At 31.8% G+C, this 22,272-nt stretch overlaps 2 protein-coding genes across 2 annotated transcripts; one reads left to right on the top strand and one right to left on the bottom strand.

Annotated features, from left to right (window-relative positions):
- The first annotated feature begins 13,460 nt into the window (after positions 1 to 13,460).
- Positions 13,461 to 17,848, top strand: LOC134262573 (myb/SANT-like DNA-binding domain-containing protein 4). The gene is made up of 6 exons (XM_062744964.1): positions 13,461 to 13,961; positions 15,375 to 15,442; positions 15,859 to 16,005; positions 16,524 to 16,598; positions 16,853 to 16,933; positions 17,438 to 17,848. The coding sequence occupies exons 1-6, from the start codon at positions 13,780 to 13,782 to the stop codon at positions 17,647 to 17,649; spliced, it is 765 nt and encodes a 254-aa protein (XP_062600948.1). The 5' UTR covers positions 13,461 to 13,779; the 3' UTR covers positions 17,650 to 17,848.
- A 502-nt stretch (positions 17,849 to 18,350) lies between these two features.
- Positions 18,351 to 22,188, bottom strand: LOC134262574 (putative nuclease HARBI1). The gene is made up of 4 exons (XM_062744965.1): positions 22,051 to 22,188; positions 21,378 to 21,490; positions 21,038 to 21,149; positions 18,351 to 19,127 (listed from the first exon to the last, which is right to left on the bottom strand). The coding sequence occupies exons 3-4, from the start codon at positions 21,147 to 21,149 to the stop codon at positions 18,733 to 18,735; spliced, it is 507 nt and encodes a 168-aa protein (XP_062600949.1). The 5' UTR covers positions 21,378 to 21,490; positions 22,051 to 22,188; the 3' UTR covers positions 18,351 to 18,732.
- Positions 22,189 to 22,272: the final 84 nt, after the last annotated feature.

Genomic DNA, 22,272 nt, shown 5'->3' with positions numbered 1-22,272 from the left:
CGAAGCTTCTACGTATAAAATACTTTCTTGCGTTACATGTATTTCTTTGTATTTCTCTCTTTACTTTTACTAGGACACGTATTATAGGCAATTCACTGACTTCATTTAAAACAATAAAGGTTCGAAGTTGACAAAATTATAGGATGATATATGTATATTTGCATCGAAAAGAAATTTACTTCTGAAATCAATCCACCGCCTGGATAATAGAATGTTTGCATAAATATTTATTCAATTAAGGTTATTCCACCCTCCTATGGTGTCATAGGTTTTTGCAAAAACTGTAATTAGTTTAAATTCATACATGTACCTAACAGAACAATATCTTTTGGAAGAATGTTTTACAATAGGTGTAATGAAAAATATTATTATGTAAAAGAATTTTAAAAATGCATGTTTTCTTTATATAATCAATTATTCAATCGATAAAAAATATTAACAAGGGCAATTACTCCTTCTAAGGGTTCTTCATTCGGGCAATTGCTTTATTGTTATTGTAGAAAGTAAGTAATTAGGAACATTCAGTATCAGAATAATGCATTTTAAACAGTTTTTACATATTTTTCATAATACTGTTTTCCAAAAATGTGCGATTTTCTTATGTGGGCGCATACACTTCTGTTTATTTAAGCTTCTCATATTAAATAATATGGTGATCTATACATTTTTTGCAATAATTAGACAATTTAAAGTACTTAAGTCATTCTTCAGAACTGAATTCAGATGTGTGACCAAAGGGCTATTTTTTTTTTAAATAATCAATTTAATAATTTATGTATATTAGTTGAGTCAGTACCCTTCCTGCTTCTGAAAAAAATTGATGGGAAGATAATCTGAAGTCTTAAAGAAGAGACAGGCGTCCAAATGTACAAGCATGTCTGAAATTTTATGTACGTAACTTGGTGTCCACAGTGACTGTTTTTTACATGTAAATCAATAAGCTATTCTTTTCTGGTGAATCCTTTTTGAAGTATATAAACAGTAGTTTGCATGTTTTATTGCATGAATTATTTCTGCCTTATTCCATTATAATCAGAAAATATATCCAAGATTACCAATGGACACCGTTACTTACATAAGCACTAAACAATTAACATATTACTAGAGATTAACAAGTTGTTAAAATATGAAAATAATCATCTTCGCTAGCCAAGGGTTTCTGATACGCTCCTCTCCTCATAAACCCTTGGCATACGGTGAAGTCAAAAGACGGGATTGTTTTCCGTCACGTGATCTCGAATCTATCAAGTACGCACAGATTGCGTTATCGCCAGAAATAAAATAAAGACACATGTTAAAAAAAATTAAATCAAAGTTTTTTCAAGAATAATTAAGAAGCAATAATTCATTATTTATAGAACAATTCTGAAGCTTCAATATAGATTCTTAATCACATATTTAGAAGATATTGGATGACACCATGGCTATTCATAGAATTGAATGTTATCTTACGGACCGGATCGTTGTTTACTTGCGTTTTTCATTTCCGAGATTAAAGATGAAGATGTATCCCGAACGCAAATATCGTCATTTACAAAAAACAATTGCTGACTGGTCGACCTGGGTGTACTGAAATCCAATCAGAACTCTGGAAAAATATCCCGATTTCTATGAACACCGTAGGCCAAGGGTTTATGAGGAGAGTAGCGTATCAGAAACCATTGGCTAGCGAAGTAATCAATAAGGTATGATAAAATCATGTTTTAAGTTATATTAAATGGAATTTATTTAAAAAGTCACAATTTTTATTTCTAGTTTCAAAAAAGGAGAAATTATGTAAGTAACATGGACACCTAACTCCGAATCAGGCTTCAAAAAGGAACAAAAATTATCAAGACAATCGAGCACTTGTCTTTAATACTTTTAATATTTCATCTCAAAGCTTAATAATAGACTAGCTTTCAAAGAGAATTAATGCAGACAAGTAAATTGTCAAATGGATTGCTAAATAATTTTGAGTCTTGTGGATCTTTGTGTCATTGTTACGAACATAATTCAGTCTTTTCTTGTAAATCTGAAAGAATAAAAAAGATATAAAACAAAATACACCATGATGTAATCAATACATTTGCTATTATTTATTATTACTATAACTATATCTATTATATATCTTTAAAAAAAAACAGAAACAAGACAATTAAAGCACAAATTATGTCACTACTGAAAGTTTTCGTGTCTCTTTTACGAACGTAATTGCGTAAACGATATGGCAATATTGAAAAAATATTCAATAAGTATTTATCCGTTGATAAGAACAGAACAAAGCTAAGAAATATAGAATAAAATATAGAAAATGTAACTTTACCATCAATAGATTATATAAATAATGTAAAAACACTTATGTTCGTAACAAAAGACGCGAATCAAAAGTCAAATGTTAAACCGAAAGTAATTGACTCGGACCGATTTATGCATTTTGTATGGTCATAATCGACATTTTTTAGTTTCTGATTAATAGCTACAAAGTATAAAGATACAATGACTGTATTTATGCGTTAAACGTTCACTAAAATTGATACAATTCATGTATAAATATACTTACCGAATTTATTATGTACGTAACTTTTTTTTCCACATGGACACAATGAGTACTGCCATGTTTTCTAGCAGACACCTTTCTACTTTCGTTTTCAATTTATAATTATACCACTGCTACGGACTTTCTGAGCCAGTCTTAATGATTCATTGGCTGTTATTTTAGCAATCATTCTGAAGGCCATTATGTTCGTTACGGTCAAGACACCAAAGGTTTTACAATAAGAGATAATTTTAAAATTAAAAAATAATATATCACAATACTCATTAATTAAACAAAGAAATTTAACTTGACTAATTTTTTAGTGTTTGTACAGAGGTGTCAAAAACTTCAATACATATGGACACAATGCGTTATGAACATAAACCATTTATTTTTAAGTTCAGAAAAAAATAATTAGGATAATTTAAGCATGTTTGACAAAATAAATATATTATTTCATTTATAATATATGAATCCTTTATAAAGAGGGGTATCAGTCGATATTTTTATAACTCTACTAACGTAAAGACAGTAATGCAGACGTCTTGAGCGAGAGTACTAGACTGTTGCTTTTTGATTGTTCAGAGGTATGCCAATAATTAAGAGCTGAATTGTTATTTTTTGGATGCCGTCAGTTCTATAGCACACCTGCACCTAACCGTGCCGACAAATTGAATCACGCGCGTTAGCGTAGTTTTATAATTTGTCGGCTGGGCTAGGTGTGTTATAAGACCGACGGCATCCAAAAATTGGAATTCAATGCTTATATTAACATTTTCTTATTTTTGTCTTTCATAATTATTTATCATGAATTTAGCGCCTTTCAGAACTGGTGTGCTCCTTCAGAAGCAGTTTGTGATGTTGGAAAGTTAAGTAACGCAAATTAATAAAACAATATACATTTTGGTGTTCCTATATATTAAAAATGCATATAGTTCCTACATATAAGTACTGTGGTGAGCGGCGACAAGGTTTCCCGTGTATTATAGAGATTCAAATGTCGTAGAGTTTTAATAGATCTCATTAAGAAAATTACACTAAATCTTTTTGATTGAACACTATTGGCGGGCACATATAATACCATAATGTTGAAAGGAATTGCGCGTTATATTTTGTAGGTTAGGTTACAGAATGCTTAATTTTGTCTGGGTACCAGGAGTTAGACTTTATAAATGTTTATCAACAAAATTAACCCTTTCGCTGCCAACGTAAATTTTTGAATTGCCAAAAAACGTAACGTCACACGTTAATGACGTTACAATAGCTGTGACGTTATCAAAAATTGCGGGTTAACGTTGTATCAATGATTAAATCGCACCTGCGTTATGTTTAAATTTTTAAATTAATAATATGATTTAACCGCTAGCCCGCTCGTACTTTTTTCATCAAATGTGCGACGAAAAAGAAATTAAATTGGTGTGGCCTTATACAATATATTTTTCTCAATGTCCAAAAAAATGTTTTCACTTGTGTAGAGAGGGTCCTTAAGAAGTATGCATAAAAATTCATAAAAAGGAGTATGCATAAGAAAAAAATCCCTCTTCTTATATTTTAATATATTGAGATATTTTAATGAATGAAGAGAATCGTTTAAATTGTCCCCGCATGAATCCCTTTTTCTGAGAATTATCTTTTGCTGTAGTTTTAAAATGTAGGTTTGATTGGGGGGGGGGGCCCGCCCCTATTGTTGCCGGAAGGTCAAAATATGCAAATTCAGGTATTTAAAAGAAAAAAGTGCCAAAAAGTTAGAGACCCCCCTTCTCCCCAAAATGAATGTTAGAGTGCGATGCACAGGTTTGTTTTGTTTTGTTTAATGTATTTCATTTAATTTTTTGTCAACTTAGTTCGGAGGTTGTCCCATTGAAAAAATGTCACTACGGACTTGAATTGTCTGTGGGGTGATTCTATGTTTGAGTGTTTCTTATTTAAAAACAAGGAAGAACTTGTTTTACCTCAATGAATTTTTTTTGGGGGGGGGGGGTTATTGGCCACTGTTAAAATGGATGTTACCAACCCCCCCCCCCCCCTCCCTCCAATTCTATCTCACAGGAAATATTAAGCCTATCAGAGAATACCGTGATACAAGATTCATTGTGCCAGAAAGGAAAGTCTAGATATTATAATGAATTCAATCAAAGTTTGGAAAAGGTACAGAAGAATCATGTCCATCTGTGCAAACGTGTCCAGTCCATGTCTACTTCACGGAGGGACATTAGAAACTACTACTTCACGCAAAGATTGTTCATGACCATAGATTGTGTCACGATCTTGATCCAGGGTCGTTTGAGCAACTTTAAGGTCACTGTAAGAAAAATGTCATAATTCGTGTCCATATCTTTCTCAAGGATAAAGTTGGTGAGTTCCCATTTTGAATAAAGGTTGCTATGACCTGAGGGTGTTTTATTTCCTTGATTTAAGGTCGTTTGTGCAAGTTAAAGGTAACTGAAAGAAAAAGTTTGAAATATGTGTCCAGTTCAGATTTTTCTTATTAATAAACTTGAATCAAGTACATGTATACTTCATACAAATATTGTTTATGACGGTAGGGTGTGTCATGTCCTTCACCCATGGTCATTTTGTAAGTTCACTAAAAGAAAAAATCAGAATTCGTATCTGGTCCATTTCCTTTTTATGAACAAACTTATTTTACAAAACTTAAATCTAAATTATAAATTAAATGTAAGTTAGTGTCGGATGTTGGAAAAGGGGGAGGTTCTTAATTAGATGGGCAAACAAAACGATCTTGAAAAGACCTATGACTAAATTAAAAATGCTGATTCTTTTACAACTCGGCTATAAGTATGCAAGCATACCAACAATGTAAACTTTTAGCGGGATCTTTTAATATATATCATTATCTATTAATTTATTACTATTTACTTCAAAACTAGATTTGATTTGATCGTATGTTGTTTTACCCCCCTCTCGAGAATTTTTCACTCATATGTAGACGCCACCACTTGCCGGTGGAGGGCTACAAATTTTGTCCTATGCTCGGCTCTCAGAGCCTTTGAGCAGTGAGGGATCTTTTCGTGTCAGCACCTACTGCAACACGGGGCCTCGGTTTTTGCGGTTTCATCTTAAGGACCGGTCTCCACGTCCCGCAGCTCAAAACTAGATCCTATGTCTTTGACAATTAAATTGAATGGATCAAATAAATACTTTTAAAAGTTTTCATTGTTTAAAATCATATATGTTGGATCAATAGATCTTAGATTGCAATCTCACTATCACATACTGTTTAGTTGGCTATGACAACAAAAATCGCACTATGATATACAAATGTAATCATATGAACCTCGTCAAGGCATTTGCCAGGTTTTTGATTTAATAAATCTTTTATCATCGTTCAAATGAAGTATATTTTTAACAACAACATTTAGATTATAAAATATTTAAACAAGAGGCCCCAGAACCACAAGTTCTTCGGCTCAGGTGAGCTAATTAAAATTTTGAATTTATTTCTTTAATAAATTGCCGATTAAAATGATATAAACAAAAATGTTTATACCCATTACCATGGTAACATTCTTAGTTTTGATTTAATTTATAATTTGATGCATTTTTTCTACCTGCAAATATTTTACATGTCAATCATGAATGTCTCGTAATCTTGATTCTGTGTACCAATATTACTGAAATGTTCATAAAGTATGATTCTCAAATTTTCATAGAGAACTGAGTATTTTGGCTTTCATGTGCTCAAAATTGTTGCTATGGGTTAATCAAGTAAACAAAAATTTAAAGAATCTAATTGCATTCTTATATATGCCTGATTAAATTTTAAAACAATGGATTGAAGAATCTTTTACAATTGTACGTGTTATGTACAAGATGACTGACAGATTTTTCATTCTCGGCCATGTTGTGAAGAAATCAACACAGGTTAAACGATTTAAAGCTAGTCAAAAATTCTTGAAAGGCATGGATATTTACACCTGTTTCCATGGCAATCTTTTTGGTTAGGGTTTTTAAAGCTTGATTGCATAATAAAATTATATACATTTACATGTACATATATTTTGTACCTGCAATCATTTAAATGCCAATGTTCTGTGACGTAGATTCTGTATACAAATACTGTTAAAGTTCTTTTATATTGATTATATTGGTTGCTATGTGCTCAAAATCGTTGCCATGGCATTATCCAATAATAAAAAGAATTGAATAAGATGCTAATTGCTTTCTTTAAATCTGCCTGATTCATTTTTTACAAAATGATTGAAGAATCTTTAACAGTTGTGCATGAATGTGCTAAAATTATCATTCTATGATGTGTTGCTAAGGAGAAATTCCTGTTTCCATGGAGATATGAAATTGTAAAATGGTCCTTCATTTGCAGAAAAGTCTCAAAAATTTAATTTCTTGTAAAATTTGATTTCAGAATTTAAAAATAAGAAGTTATGTTGCCTACAAATTTTGTCCTATGCTCGGCTCTTAGGGCCTTTGAGCAGTGAGGGATCTTTTCGTGCCAGCACCTACTGCGACACGGGGCCTCGGTTTTTACGGTTTCATCTTAAGGACCGGTCTCCACGTCCCGCAGCTCAAAACTAGATCCTATGTCTTTGACAATTAAATTGAATGGATCAAATAAATACTTTTAAAAGTTTTCATTGTTTAAAATCACATATGTTGGATCAATAGATCTTAGATTGCAATCTCACTATCACATACTGTTTAGTTGGCTATGACAACAAAAATCGCACTATGATATACAAATGTAATCATATGAAACTCGTCAAGGCATTTGCCAGGTTTTTGATTTAATAAATCTTTTATCATCGTTCAAATGAAGTATATTTTTAACAACAACATTTAGATTATAAAATATTTAAACAAGAGGCCCCAGAACCACAAGTTCTTCGGCTCAGGTGAGCTAATTAAAATTTTGAATTTATTTCTTTAATAAATTGCCGATTAAAAATGATATAAACAAAAATGTTTATACCCATTACCATGGTAACATTCTTAGTTTTGATTTAATTTATAATTTGATGCATTTTTTCTACCTGCAAATATTTTACATGTCAATCATGAATGTCTCGTAATCTTGATTCTGTGTACCAATATTACTGAAATGTTCATAAAGTATGATTCTCAAATTTTCATAGAGAACTGAGTATTTTGGCTTTCATGTGCTCAGAATTGTTGCTATGGGTTAATCAAGTAAACAAAAATTTAAAGAATCTAATTGCATTCTTATATATGCCTGATTAAATTTTAAAACAATGGATTGAAGAATCTTTTACAATTGTACGTGTTATGTACAAGATGACTGACAGATTTTTCATTCTCGGCCATGTTGTGAAGAAATCAACACAGGTTAAACGATTTAAAGCTAGTCAAAAATTCTTGAAACGCATGGATATTTACACCTGTTTCCATGGCAATCTTTTTGGTTAGGGTTTTTAAAGCTTGATTGCATAATAAAATTATATACATTTACATGTACATATATTTTGTACCTGCAATCATTTAAATGCCAATGTTCTGTGACGTAGATTCTGTATACAAATACTGTTAAAGTTCTTTTATATTGATTATATTGGTTGCTATGTGCTCAAAATCGTTGCCATGGCATTATCCAATAATAAAAAGAATTGAATAAGATACTTATTGCTTTCTTTAAATCTGCCTGATTCATTTTTTACAAAATGATTGAAGAATCTTTAACATTTGTGCATGAATGTGCTAAAATTATCATTCTATGATGTGTTGCTAAGGAGAAATTCCTGTTTCCATGGAGATATGAAATTGTAAAATGGTCCTTCATTTGCAGAAAAGTCTCAAAAATTTAATTTCTTGTAAAATTTGATTTCAGAATTTAAAAATAAGAAGTTATGTTGCCTACAAATTTTGTCCTATGCTCGGCTCTCAGGGCCTTTGAGCAGTGAGGGATCTTTTCGTGCCAGCACCTACTGCGACACGGGGCCTCGGTTTTTGCGGTTTCATCTTAAGGACCGGTCTCCACGTCCCGCAGCTCAAAACTAGATCCTATGTCTTTGACAATTAAATTGAATGGATCAAATAAATACTTTTAAAAGTTTTCATTGTTTAAAATCATATATGTTGGATCAATAGATCTTAGATTGCAATCTCACTATCACATACTGTTTAGTTGGGTATGACAACAAAAATCGCACTATGATATACAAATGTATTCATATGAACCTCGTCAAGGCATTTGCCAGGTTTTTGATTTAATAAATCTTTTATCATCGTTCAAATGAAGTATATTTTTAACAACAACATTTAGATTATAAAATATTTAAACAAGAGGCCCCAGAACCACAAGTTCTTCGGCTCAGGTGAGCTAATTAAAATTTTGAATTTATTTCTTTAATAAATTGCCGATTAAAAATGATATAAACAAAAATGTTTATACCCATTACCATGGTAACATTCTTAGTTTTGATTTAATTTATAATTTGATGCATTTTTTCTACCTGCAAATATTTTACATGTCAATCATGAATGTCTCGTAATCTTGATTCTGTGTACCAATATTATTGAAATGTTCATAAAGTATGATTCTCAAATTTTCATAGAGAACTGAGTATTTTGGCTTTCATGTGCTCAAAATTGTTGCTATGGGTTAATCAAGTAAACAAAAAGAGGTTAAGCCACGAAATACAAAATACGGCCTAGTTACCAAAATAAATGAAACTCTCTCAAATAGAACTCAAGGGTTTGTAGGTTATATTGCAATTTACCTTTTAACAATATCTTTTCTAGTTTTCATTTTAGAGTCCTTTAAAGTTGGTATTGTATTCCAAGTGAATACCACAGAACGTCATATAACGTTAACGTTTTATATTATGTTGTAACGTCATGACGTTTTATATTATAACGCCATGACGTTACATTATCTATATAAGGTAAAATTAATGTTCATGGTTGATAATCCATCAAACTACGCTTTAATTCAACTATTTAGGAAAAAATTTACCATATTTCCTGTGATTTTCTATTTGAGATGACTAGTAATTGCTTTCTAAGTCACCGTCGTCCAATAACTAAAGGTGTCCGAGTGGCAACCAAGCCATTTTCATTTTTTTTTTTTAAATCGGTTTCTCATCGTATATCACATCGCTGGATAATGTGACTGATACTTAATTTAATGCTATTTTTGTGCCAAACATTTGTTTAAAAAAAAATTAGTAAAGTAAGACATAAAGGACGCTATAGATTTATACATGGAAAAGAATCGACTCATCATAATTGTAGATGAGTGAAAGAAGTATTGGCTTTAAATTACATATATTGATTATTATCCAGTTCCCATTATTTTATTTTACATATACTCAGTACTTATGGTTGCAGAATTATATGCATCTCTGACATAAAGCATGAACTAATATGTTGAATGTATCAGTTCAATGTTTTTTTTATAATAATGAGATTAAAGTCTTATTTCAATAAATTCTTTTACAAATAGTACATTCTATAAACCTCAATACCTCATGTATTTGCTTTTATAAATGACATCTTTGTTTGCACAATAATTCATGTAAATGTTCAATGTTGTCATTTTTGATATCCAGTAATTTGCACTCTTTGCTTTAAGACAATATACACTCTTTGATTATCAGTCACCCTCTGTTGTATGCTCTCTGTAGCTTTTAACACAACTGCATGGTAAGCAGTTGGTAGTGCATTATGCATTGCATGGATCATTATGATTAACCAGTCACTTTTAGCAAAGAAACTGAGGTTTCTATATAGTGTGACACTTTGTAATGGATATACATGTAATATCTTAGCATAATGAAGAACTCTCTCTCTCTGTCTGTATTTGTTTTCCTTTAATTCTCTTATCTTTTTTTTAAATGAGGAAAGTCTGCAATATCACCGTTTTAAAAGAAAACAAAGCACTCTCGCAAAGAGTGCATCTATAAATCAAAGCAGAATTTTATGTCAATTTTGATGCAAATTACGTCGCTCCTTTTCGCACAGCACAAAACTCACTCACCCATAAACAAACAAACCCACACACACTTGTGTTACTTTATCCCCTCGGCTCCAACTCCATTAAGAGGGGGTATTAATGAAAGAGGTTGCAATATATCAGTGTTTTAAAAGAAAAGAATATCAGAAGGTTTTGCTGAAATAAAAAAAAACCAAATTTTTTAATCAATGTAACTAAAAAGAATTTCTCTCTCTCTCTCTCTCTCTCTTGGAGTTTGTGTGTGTTTAGGGGGATGTTTGTTTTCTAGCTTTCTCTTAAAAAGGGTTTAAAATACTTCATTTAAAAAAAACAAAATCAAATCTTTATATATACATATATTAAAAAATATTTATTCAATATTAAGAATTTGAGATACAATGTTACACACATATTGGTATTATACTGTCTGTGCAATAAGTTGCCTATTATCATGCATACATCTTACTTACTCAGAGTATTGAAACTGCATACATCTTACTTACTCAGAGTATTGAAGCAGCTGCTTCTTCTCAGAATTAAAATTCTTTTTATGATGTGATTTATTTCCACATTTGCCAAATACAATTGCAAACATTTTACATAAAAGTTGAAATAAATATAGGCTACATCTGGAGGGGCTAATGTGTATGTTAAATTAATGGGAAAAAATTATACGTGAAGATGCCCACTGTACCAATACCGTATCTAACATAACACTAACACAGTAAATCAAATATGAGAAAAGAAACAAAACATTTACATGTTCGTATACCCGACATAACACTCACATTGTATATATGGAGCGGCCAATTACCGAACCTACAAAACACTCACATGGTAAATCAAATGTGAAAAAAGAAATTATTTTACATAAGGAGCAGCCAATTACTACATCCAACATAACACTCACATAGTAAATCAAATGTGAAAAGGAAAATTATTTACATATAGAGCGGCCAATTACCACACCCGACAAAAACCTCATAAAGTAAATCAAACATGACAATCAAAAGAAATCATTTACTTATGGATTTACTTATGGATTTTTTCCGTTATTTCCTGATTATGACAACGAGCACAAGGCGGGTGTGACCGGTCGGCAGGGGATGCTCACTCCTCCATGGGACCTGATCTCACCTCTGATGTTTCAGAGGTCCGTGTTTGCTCTGCTCTTATTTTGTATATTTGTTTAATGGACGTTGAGATTGAATACTGTTCGTTATTTCCATATCCTTCCTTATGGAGCAATTACCTCACCCAACAAAACACTCACATAGTAAATCAAACATGAAAATAAAAAAAATATTTACACATGGAGCGGCCAATTACCGCATCCGACATAACACTCACATAGTAAATCAAACATGAAAATAAAAAAAAATATTTTCATATGGAGCAGCCAATTACCGCATCCGATATAACACTCACATAGTAAATCAAACATGAAAATAAAAAAAAAATATTTTCATATGGAGCGGCCAATTACCGCACCCAACATAACACTCACATAGTAAATCAAACATGAAAATAAAAAAAAAATATTTACATATGGAGCGGCCAATTACCGCATCCGACATAACACTCACATAGTAAATCAAACATGAAAATAAAAAAAAATATTTTCATATGGAGCGGCCAATTACCGCATCCGAAATAACACTCACATAGTAAATCAAACATGAAAATAAAAAAAAATATTTACACATGGAGCGGCCAATTACCGCATCCGATATAACACTCACATAGTAAATCAAACATGAAAGTAAAAAAAAAATATTAACATAAGAGCGGTCAATTACCGCATCCGACAGAACACTCACATAGTAAATCAAACATGAAAATAAAATAAATATTTACATATGGAGCGGCCAATTACCGCATCCGATATAACACTCACATAGTAAATCAAACATGAAAATAAAAAAAAATATTTACATATGGAGCGGCCAATTACCGCATCCGACATAACACTCACATATTAAATCAAACATGAAAATAAAAAAATATTTACATATGGAGCGGCCAATTACCGCATCCGAAATAACACTCACATAGTAAATCAAACATGAAAATAAAAAAAAATATTTTCATATGGAGCGGCCAATTACCGCATCCGAAATAACACTCACATAGTAAATCAAACATGAAAATTAAAAAAATATTTACATATGGAGCGGCCAATTACCGCATCCGACATAACACTCACATAGTAAATCAAATATGAAAATAAAAAAAAATATTTACATATGGAGCGGCCAATTACCGCATCCGACATAACACTCACATATTAAATCAAACATGAAAATAAAAAAAAATATTTTCATATGGAGCGGCCAATTACCGCATCCGACATAACACTCACATAGTAAATCAAACATGAAAATAAAAAAATATTTACACATGGAGCGGCTAATTACCGCATCCGATATAACACTCACATAGTAAATTAAACACAAATATGAAATAAAAATTTTTTTTCATATGGAGCAGCCCATAATTTCTTTTTTTTTTTTTTTTACATAACAGTCATGCAGTAAATCTTTAACAAGAAAATTAAATCTAAGAAACTATTTACACATTAAGTGACACATTGCCAAATCTGACATAACACTCACAGAGTAATCAAATGGGAAATCTGAATGAAATAAAATATTTACATATTTAGCAACCCATTGTAAATGGCTGTCAATTTATCTGAAGTTTATTCTTCTGTTTCACTACCTCCTTCATCTGAAGATTCACTTTCATCAACTGGTGTTGGAATGCTGTTTGCATCCTCAACAAAGTCTCCCCAGTTTCGAACACCAAATCCAGTCTGGATATTGTGTCGGGCATTTCCAAGATACCACGGAATGGCAGCAATGTGGGAGCACATTCCAACTACCCTTGCTCCAGCCCTGCATTTACAGTACCATGCAATAATATTTCCTTCATCATACTTGATCCATAACTGATATGTTCTTGATGCGACATGCCGACTCTGTAACCGAACCCTGACAAGACCTGGGTCCGCCGTCATAAAACTTTGAGAATTCTCAAAAAAATTCTCAACTCAAGTCTTGAGAATTACTCAGCTAAGAATTTTCTTAAATCGGCCGTCATAAAACGATTTGAGACTATTCTCAGCTGAGTAATTCTCAAGACTTGAGTTGAGAATTTTCTCAAGATTTTTTTCTCGCGAGACTGTTTTCGCGGATTTTTTTCGCTGATTGAAGCGGCCCAGCGGAGCTCTTTTTTGTCAAAAGGTAAGAAACAACTTTGGTTACATGTAAATAAATAAATAAATTACGTATACCTAAATATTTATTGTCGTCTGCTTTGTGTATTGATAACAATGGAAGAGAGAAAAGGGAAACGCTCTCAAAACTGGAGCAGTGGGGAAGAGGTGGCCCTAATAGAGAGCGTCAAACAACGTGCGGATACGTTGTTTGGGCCTTTTAAAGGAAGTGGGGCGAGGGGAAAACAGAGGGAAATACGGGAGAGGGAGTGGCAATGCATTGCCGACGCTCTGAACTCGTAAGAATGATTATAAGCTGTCGCAAATTTCTATCAAGCATGCATTAATGCTGTATTGCACATGTGTTGTATATTTATTTTTATACCTTGGGTTTCTTAAAATCTATTTTTGGAACAATAGTAAACATGGTAAACAAAAACACGTAATTCAGATGTCTGTCTGAATTCACAACTGATAAAAAAAATTCATGTAGTTCTGGAAAAAATATTCAATTTTACGAATCAATGGTGAGAACTCATTACCTTGGAAGCTTTTTTCCATTAATTGTGTCTATCCACTATGGGTAGACACAATTAAGGGAAAAAAGCTTATGGGCCATAGATGCAGGAAGGGACGCTAAAGCTCTACAACCAGGGTATTTTTTTCAAAATGTACTGATTTGTGTGACAGATTAAAGTATAACATTAGGCCCTATATAAATGTGAGGGAGAAAACATGATTTTGACCAAAAATTAAGTATTCATGAAAAAACTTCAAAGTACTTACTAATTGGCATAATGATATATGCTCAGAAAAGAAAGTCTGCCCCCTTGTCCTACACTACATATATTGTCACTGCATGTTTATGTAAGAGTGATGATTTATTAATTAATTTCTAATTAATTAATAAATATCAAATTATTTTGTATTCTATTTGTATATATTTTTATTTCAGCTTATTAGATAAGTGTATGGCCATTCAGGTGTAACAGACTGCTACCCTGTTATTTGCCTTTAGGGATATAATTAAGGCCCTGGCCATAAGTTATATAAGTCATTTGTTTCTATTGGGTTTTAGTTTTGTGTTCTTGTGTTTTATTGGTTTGTCAAATTCCCTCCAAAGTGTTCTTGGTTCTTTCTGGTCACTCTTTGTCCAGATTCTGTTGATAGAGAGGTTCCATTTTGTTGTGACAGAATTTGACCAATTGACTATTGACCTAGACTATGTTCATCTTCTGTTATCATCTGGACTCCCAGCTATATACTGTAGTGGTGTGATAAACCATATGGGTGCTTGCCTATTCCCTCACAATAGGCAATAGTGAATATACTTATATCTACAACCATTAATAAACAGTGTGTCGAACCCTGACAGGTGTTTTCGTTATAACGATTCCATAACCCTGTTACATTCAGTTTTTTCATCACCCTTTATTTTAACATATTTATACATTTTTCACCTCATGGAGCATTAATCAGAAATTTTAAATGAAAATAATTTAAACATATGGAAGTAAACCATAATAGCTCGCATTCATTTTACTCAATTTTTCATTATTTATGTTTCCATTTACATGCACTTTTTGTGCTTTAATTTGATAGCCTGGATGAATGTCTAGTTCATAAGGAGTTACATTATTAAAAATATTAAAATACTTCATACCACTGCATACATTTAGTACTTCTTTTTTTTTTTTTTTTTTTTTTTTTAGACAATTTGATAGCAAGAGAAGGGATACACAAGAGGTGAAGAAGAAGTATTACAACATCAAATCAAGAAGTAAGAATTTCATAATAAATACATAATATATACTTTTAATTCTGTGCATTGACTCTGGTAAATATTTAAATGTTTTGAATTCTGAAAATTATCCAGAAAAATATTTTTGTTTACATTTATTTTTTTTTTATTTATTTTCTATTTATTTTGTTAATTTTCTATGATCCTGGAGTTTTATCGGGTAAACTTGATGAAAATTAGTACAATACTGCAGTAAGGTTTCAATAATGAAAAAAAAGAATGTGAAAACTAGGTTAGTCTACAGTGAGTTTTATGCACAATGGTTTCTTTAGGAAAGAAAATACATGTATGACTATAAGTTAAGTTTCATGCCTGCCAGAGCCTCATATTCACAGATACTGGCCTATATCTACAATGAAAATCAAAAAACTTTAAGATGTCTTTTTATTAAACAGGCAAAGAGAAATTAGATGGGATGAAGAGACCCAAAACTGGTGGAGGTCCACCACCCCCACCATTTACTCCTGGAGAGGAGACATTTCTTCAGCTCTCTAGTGGTGAACCACATTTGGAAGGCTTGGAGGGAGGGATAGACACAGATGGTAATAAAAAAAAATTAGCATTGAATCATTATTTTTGCAAGATATATTAAATAACTATAGTCTCATAACTACAACGGTGTGTGTGCAAACAAATTGAATAACACACATTAGCTTTTACTGTGACCCATTTCACACACAGGGAAACCTAAAAAACAAATTCATTTATTATTGAATGTATAGTATAGTGCTACAGTGGAATCTCATTTATCCAGATGCTTTGGTTCCTAGTCAATTTGTCTGGATATGTGAAGCATCCAAATTCCTGAATCACCAGTTAAACAGGACAAAATAACATTTAAAAATTCTGTCCTGATGAAAAATTGTCTGGATACTGAAGCATCCAGATATATTGGTGTCCGGATATCTGAAGGTCCACTGTATATTCAACTGTTTACTTTAATTGCCAAAGCTATAGCTTCGGACACTAATTATAAGGGTTGATGCCCTATAAGATTTTTAATTCGTTTGTTTCTTCAATTATGGTAAGTTTTTTTTTTAATCAATTTTTGTTTTTACAGCTCCAACAGTCAGTTCCATCACAGTCCAACTCCCTGAAAATGCCAATAAGGAAAATGTGGAAAGAAATGCACAAGGTATTGATTTGTCCTTAATTACACAGATTTTAATATATGGAGTGTAAAATTAGGACAAAAAATTTATTTAACTAGACAATGCAAAATGATGTTGATTTAATTTGTTCAGTATCTGTTTATTTTTGAAATTCTTAATTATTAATGAGAAGAAAAAAAATTGATTAACAAAGTTCAAGATAAATTTATAAAAAAAAAAAATTTATAAAAAAAAAAAAGAGGAACTTTTGAGACACATTTGATGAATAATTTTGCAGATTTAGATTCTTTGTTTAACACCCAAACAAGACAAGAAGCTGGCACATCATCTGTTAGCCACAAGATAAAAGAAAAGAAAGGTTTGTTTGCAAAATGTAGCCCCCCCCCTCTCTCTCTCTCTCTCTCTCTCTCTCTCTCTCTCTCTCTCTCTCATATCAAATAAAAAGAGAAAATAATATTCATTCACATAATTCATATATTTATTTGATTATATTGATATGAATTATTGATAAAAATAATTGTAGTTAAATTAATAGACAGTTCAATATATTTTTGAGTGTGACATACTGTACAATATTTTTATTATAAAAAAATTAAATAGTGTAATTTCTTTTCAATTAGGCTGACAATTACCAAAAACTTAAGAAAATAGCACAAAGCAGAATTCAAGTGATTTTTTTCGGCAAATAGAACACATATATTGAATCATTTCAATATGATCTGACAATAAATTAGATGAAAAAAATGTTAATACAGTACACAGTACATTTAATATGTAAAACCAATTTGACATAAATAAAATATAAAAAAGGACAATTTTTATAAACTTTTAGATTTAATGCATTTGAAATTTAATTTGATAGGTGAAAACAACAGAAGAAAGCGTGAAGAGCTAGAAGAGGAATATTTGAAGCTTGATAACGAAAGATTACAGCAGGTGATCCTAAACGCCAAGAAAGAGAGGGAAATTCTGGACCTCCAGAAGGAAGTTCTCGAGCTGAAGAAGCAGAAGCTTATGTTGGATATTCAAACTAATTACCCTGAAATGTTGGTTAACATCTCATCAGAACTTTAATTATGCTTTTATTTTATCTTTAACTCATATGAACCAACAGTTCTGATCACTGTTGTCTGTCTGTCAAGCTGTCTGTCCTTCAGTCTGTTCTTATTGGGTGTTGTCATGGTTACTAAAATAGAAACTTGTGTGATTTTTTTTTCAAAACAATTATAACTCTTCTAATACAGTTTAATCCTGATCTTAACAAGACTGTAAACACGAGTAGACAATACATACTATTTAATGAATATCAGACTTCTGGGTTTTACATATCAAGCTTTTATAAAAGGCGTTTCCACCATCACAATTTTAATGGTTGAAAGTCAGAAAAATGGGTTTATTTTCACACAATATAGTTTAATTAACAAATGAATTGCAAAAGAAATCATAGGTTGCCTTATTTTTTAAAAATAGAAACCCTAAACAAGCAGAAGTATATTTCAGTATAAAAAAATCGAGCCAGACAATTCTTACATTTTAATTACTTTATAAATAATTTTGAATTGTGAATGTCAGGAAACTATTTTACATTAGAAGTACAATAAAGTAGTTACTGAATGAAACAAGATGTGTTTGTGAAACACTATGCGCCCGGCGGCAACAAAGTTCAAAAAATCTATTTTTAGCATATTGGTCACAGTCAAGGTCACAAGGTCATTGACCGTGGTGTATTATTAACTTAATTTTTCAGTAAAATGAATAAATAAAAATAATTGAAATAATAACATTTTTAGCTAGACCTCTGACATCACACAAGGATGTAAATACCTTAAATTGTGCAAATTCAAGTTAGCTTAGATCTTAATTTACCAAGGCGAAACAATGTGAATTATGTGAGTATTGTAGCTCATAGGCCTATTATATTTTAAAAACCTTTGAAAACATGTTGTATATGTGTGAGAAAGAGAAATTAAGAGAGAGAGAGAGAGAGAGAGAGAGAGAGAGAGAGAGAGCAAATCTGATTCATTTTCATGAAAAATTAAGTTAATAAAATTAAATATATGAATGTTTTATCTGACTTGGCTTTATTGTTTACTTCTCTGGATAATCTCAAGTAAACTAGGGACACTTATCAATCTAAAGTTTGCATTAATATTTCTTTCAAAAAAATCCCTGTGTTATCGCTGCCCTCTTCAACACTCCATCATTGCGGACTTGTCCTGGTTCCATGATATGCTGCTGGATGCAGGCGGCAACATCAATGTTTGTCAAATTCTGCTGCACACAAATGTCCCCCCTGTCAATTCCCAGATTATGCAGTACCACACAAGCTGTAATGAACTGTACTGCTTGGTCTGGGGATACCCTGAACCCGGTTTGGAGAGCTTGGAATCGCCTCTTCATGATGCCAAAGGTCTGCTCAATCAAGACACGGGTCTGACATAGGCTGGCATTATACCTCTCCTCAGATCGTGTCACTGGTGCTAAGTAGGGCGTCATCAGATATCTTGTGAGGGGGTATCCAGAATCACCGAGCAGAATCCCATCATGCAACCCTGAAAAGAGTATTAAAAAAGGCTATATAAATGCATGCTTAAGTCAAGCTAGAACATATGATTAATGGCTTTAAAGAATGACTGCACTTAAGCTATGAGAGTTGGAACCTTTTTGTCTACCCATTTTAAGCTTAACATTACAATATATCAATAAATTAATCTATGATTAATGTGCAAGCACATGCTTGTGATATTTATTTCTAGAATTTTTTGTCATACATATTTCTATAATTACAGAAAATGTAATTGAAAAGAACATGTAAAAGCCTTAAATTCCGGAAATTTGAACGGGACCAATTTCGAATCTAAGGTATCCGCAAATAGGCGGAGTCATTTAAACCGCATGGTTGTCGAATGTAAACATTAGCACATATGATTTTTTTTCGCACTACGAATTTAAATGGAGAAGAGAGAGATCTTGTCGATTTTATGGTGCACAATTATGAAATGATTCTGATGATAAGGGATGGGGTAGATGTCTCGCTCTACAGACCATAATACAGAGGCGACATAAGCCTATAGATACACGTACTTACTATTGACACTGTCAATGCCAGATTTCTTTCCAAACACCCCTAATGTAAAACATAAAGTTTAATAAGAGACATTTTATCTTCAAACCCTATTAAAATTTGCGCAAAAATATCCCATAGTTTGAAGTACAATAGATACTATCACAACAGAGACTTACACACAACGAAATGTTCAATGAAAGCATAAGCGTATCGAACAGCAGAATGTCACGTGACTAAGGTGATTATCATATCAATCGTTGATGCACGGTGACCGTTTAATTTAGTAGTTATCTCGACCCTAGTTTTGGGATATTTTTTTTAAAATTAGATATGAGCCGCAACTTGACCAACATTGTCCTTTGGATATGTATAAATTTAAGTTAAAATACACATTCTGTGCAAATAAGAAAAATGGACAAGTTGCGGCTCGATGTAAACAAAGTCGTTGAAAACTGGTATGCATAGAGAATAATACATACCCTTTTCCATATCACATCCTGTATCAGCCCGAGACACCAATATCAGCCAGAGGGCCGAAGGCCCGAGGGCTGATATTGGTCGAGGGCTGATACAGGATGTGATGTGGAAAAGGGTATGTTTTATTATATTTATTACATACTTAGTAATAAAATACAGAACACATTCAGTTGAGAAGAAAGTAAGTAAATAATCATGCATGGACTTCTTACATACATGTACATAGTCTAATGTCTCATAAGATTTGGGTTTGTTTCTACTGTTATTTCAATGCACTTGATCCGTCATTTGAAAATATTCTATAGTATTGCATGTATTTGTAAATTAAGATTAACCTTATTTTCAAAAAGTTAAAATTAAGAGAATATGAACGCACCAACAATTGTGTATGATCACAAGTACTGTTTTGTGGTTTAATTTACTAAGGGTGTGATATTGACGTCACAATAGCCGTATCAGCCCTGCAGGGCTGATATGGATTTGCAGGGCTGATACGGATATCAGCCCCGCAAATCCATATCAGCCCTGCAGGGTTGATACGGCTACTGTGACGTCAGCCATATCGCATATGCAAAAAACCTGTATTTATTACTAAGTGTGTAATAAATATGAATAACAATAGAAATGAGAGAAAACTACTAGACCACCGTCTCAAAAGCTGGTGTCGCTCGTCATTGTTTAATACTTTCATGTTATATAATATACCAAAACCTGCTCTAAAGAAATTGTTTAATATCTATAAAACATAAATTGAATGAATTTTGGAATTTTATTTTGCGCAAAACACCGGGTTCCAACTCTCATAGCTTAAGTGCAGTCATTCTTTAATGCAATCCAGGAGAAGGATACATATATATATATATATATATATATGGAGAACATTCTACATTTACATTATAGAATTTTAATAATTAGTACCATTTTCAAACTGTTGACAAAGATGTGAGTTCCTCCAAATTCTGGAATCATGACATGATCCAGGCCAACGGGCACAAAGTGAGGTCACCTTGAAAGTGGGATCACATACCATCTGAAAAAATAAATATGTTTATTATTTAAAAATGTTATATTTTAATAATTATTTATCATTTTCATTTATGCAGAGTTTATCACTATTAAGTATGGTCAAACCAACTTTTGTATCATAAAAAATAGTATATGTTTTGATAACAATAATATATATAATAATATATTTACTTAAAAAAATCAGTATTAACAGACTATATGATTTTTTTTTTAAATAATTTAATTAATTTACCTGAACATTGAGGCTATGGAATCCCTTCCTGTTTACATAGTCAGGTTCATTTACTGATGGGGCTTGAATTCTTATCTGGGTCCCGTCAATGCAGCCCACAACTTTGGGAAAACCTGTCCATGAAATATAAGACTTAGTATAATTGACTTTTAAAGAAGATATTATATTATATGGGGGCATTGAAAGAATGAAGGTAATTGCTTCACTTGTATAATACTGTGGGGGAAACCCAAAACATGTGTACTTTTTAACAACAGGCTGGGCACCTTAAATTCATTTAAACTCTATTCTAGGTATTCTAAAAATATTTATTTAATTTTTTTTTCTTTTTTTTTTCTTGAATTGTCATTATTGATGATTTTCTGGCAAACAAAATTCAACAGTCAATTAAGTTTCTTTTTAAAAACACAGTAATAAAAACATGAAGAGGATATAAAATGCTGGAAATATGAAAAAAAGTATTTTATATTATAAATAAATAAACAGTTTATACACTGTAAGTCCTAGTTAAATGTGTTTCATGAGTTTTATGTTGTTTTGTTTTTTCTTGCTTTGTTTTTTTTTTTTTGTTTGTTTTGTTTTGTTTTTGTTTTTGCACTATTAAAGTATTGTCAATATACCGTAACTAATATTTCACAATATTTTTATTGACAATATTAACAAACAGAACAACTTTGCTTTGAAACTTTGTGTTGGAACTTGGATCCACCACCTTTTTAGAGAATTGCACTAAATACAGTTGTGGCCCTTAGCGGAACTCTTTAATAACTTCCGTACATGTCAGTGGGACTAAAGCATGCAGTTTGTTGCAAGGGATTTTTCATGAATTTACAGAAATGTAAGATTTCTTTCCAGTGCATTTATTGAAATAATTGTTTGTTTTGAACAATCTTTC

Source organism: Saccostrea cucullata, unplaced genomic scaffold (genome assembly GCF_032062105.1).
Source record: "Saccostrea cucullata isolate Sc308-1 unplaced genomic scaffold, CSIRO_AGI_Scuc_v1 ctg2199, whole genome shotgun sequence".
In the NCBI taxonomy this organism is placed as follows: domain Eukaryota; kingdom Metazoa; phylum Mollusca; class Bivalvia; order Ostreida; family Ostreidae; genus Saccostrea; species Saccostrea cuccullata.
Note: the sequence above shows the minus strand (reverse complement) of the source record. Positions and strands in the feature narration are given on the sequence as shown.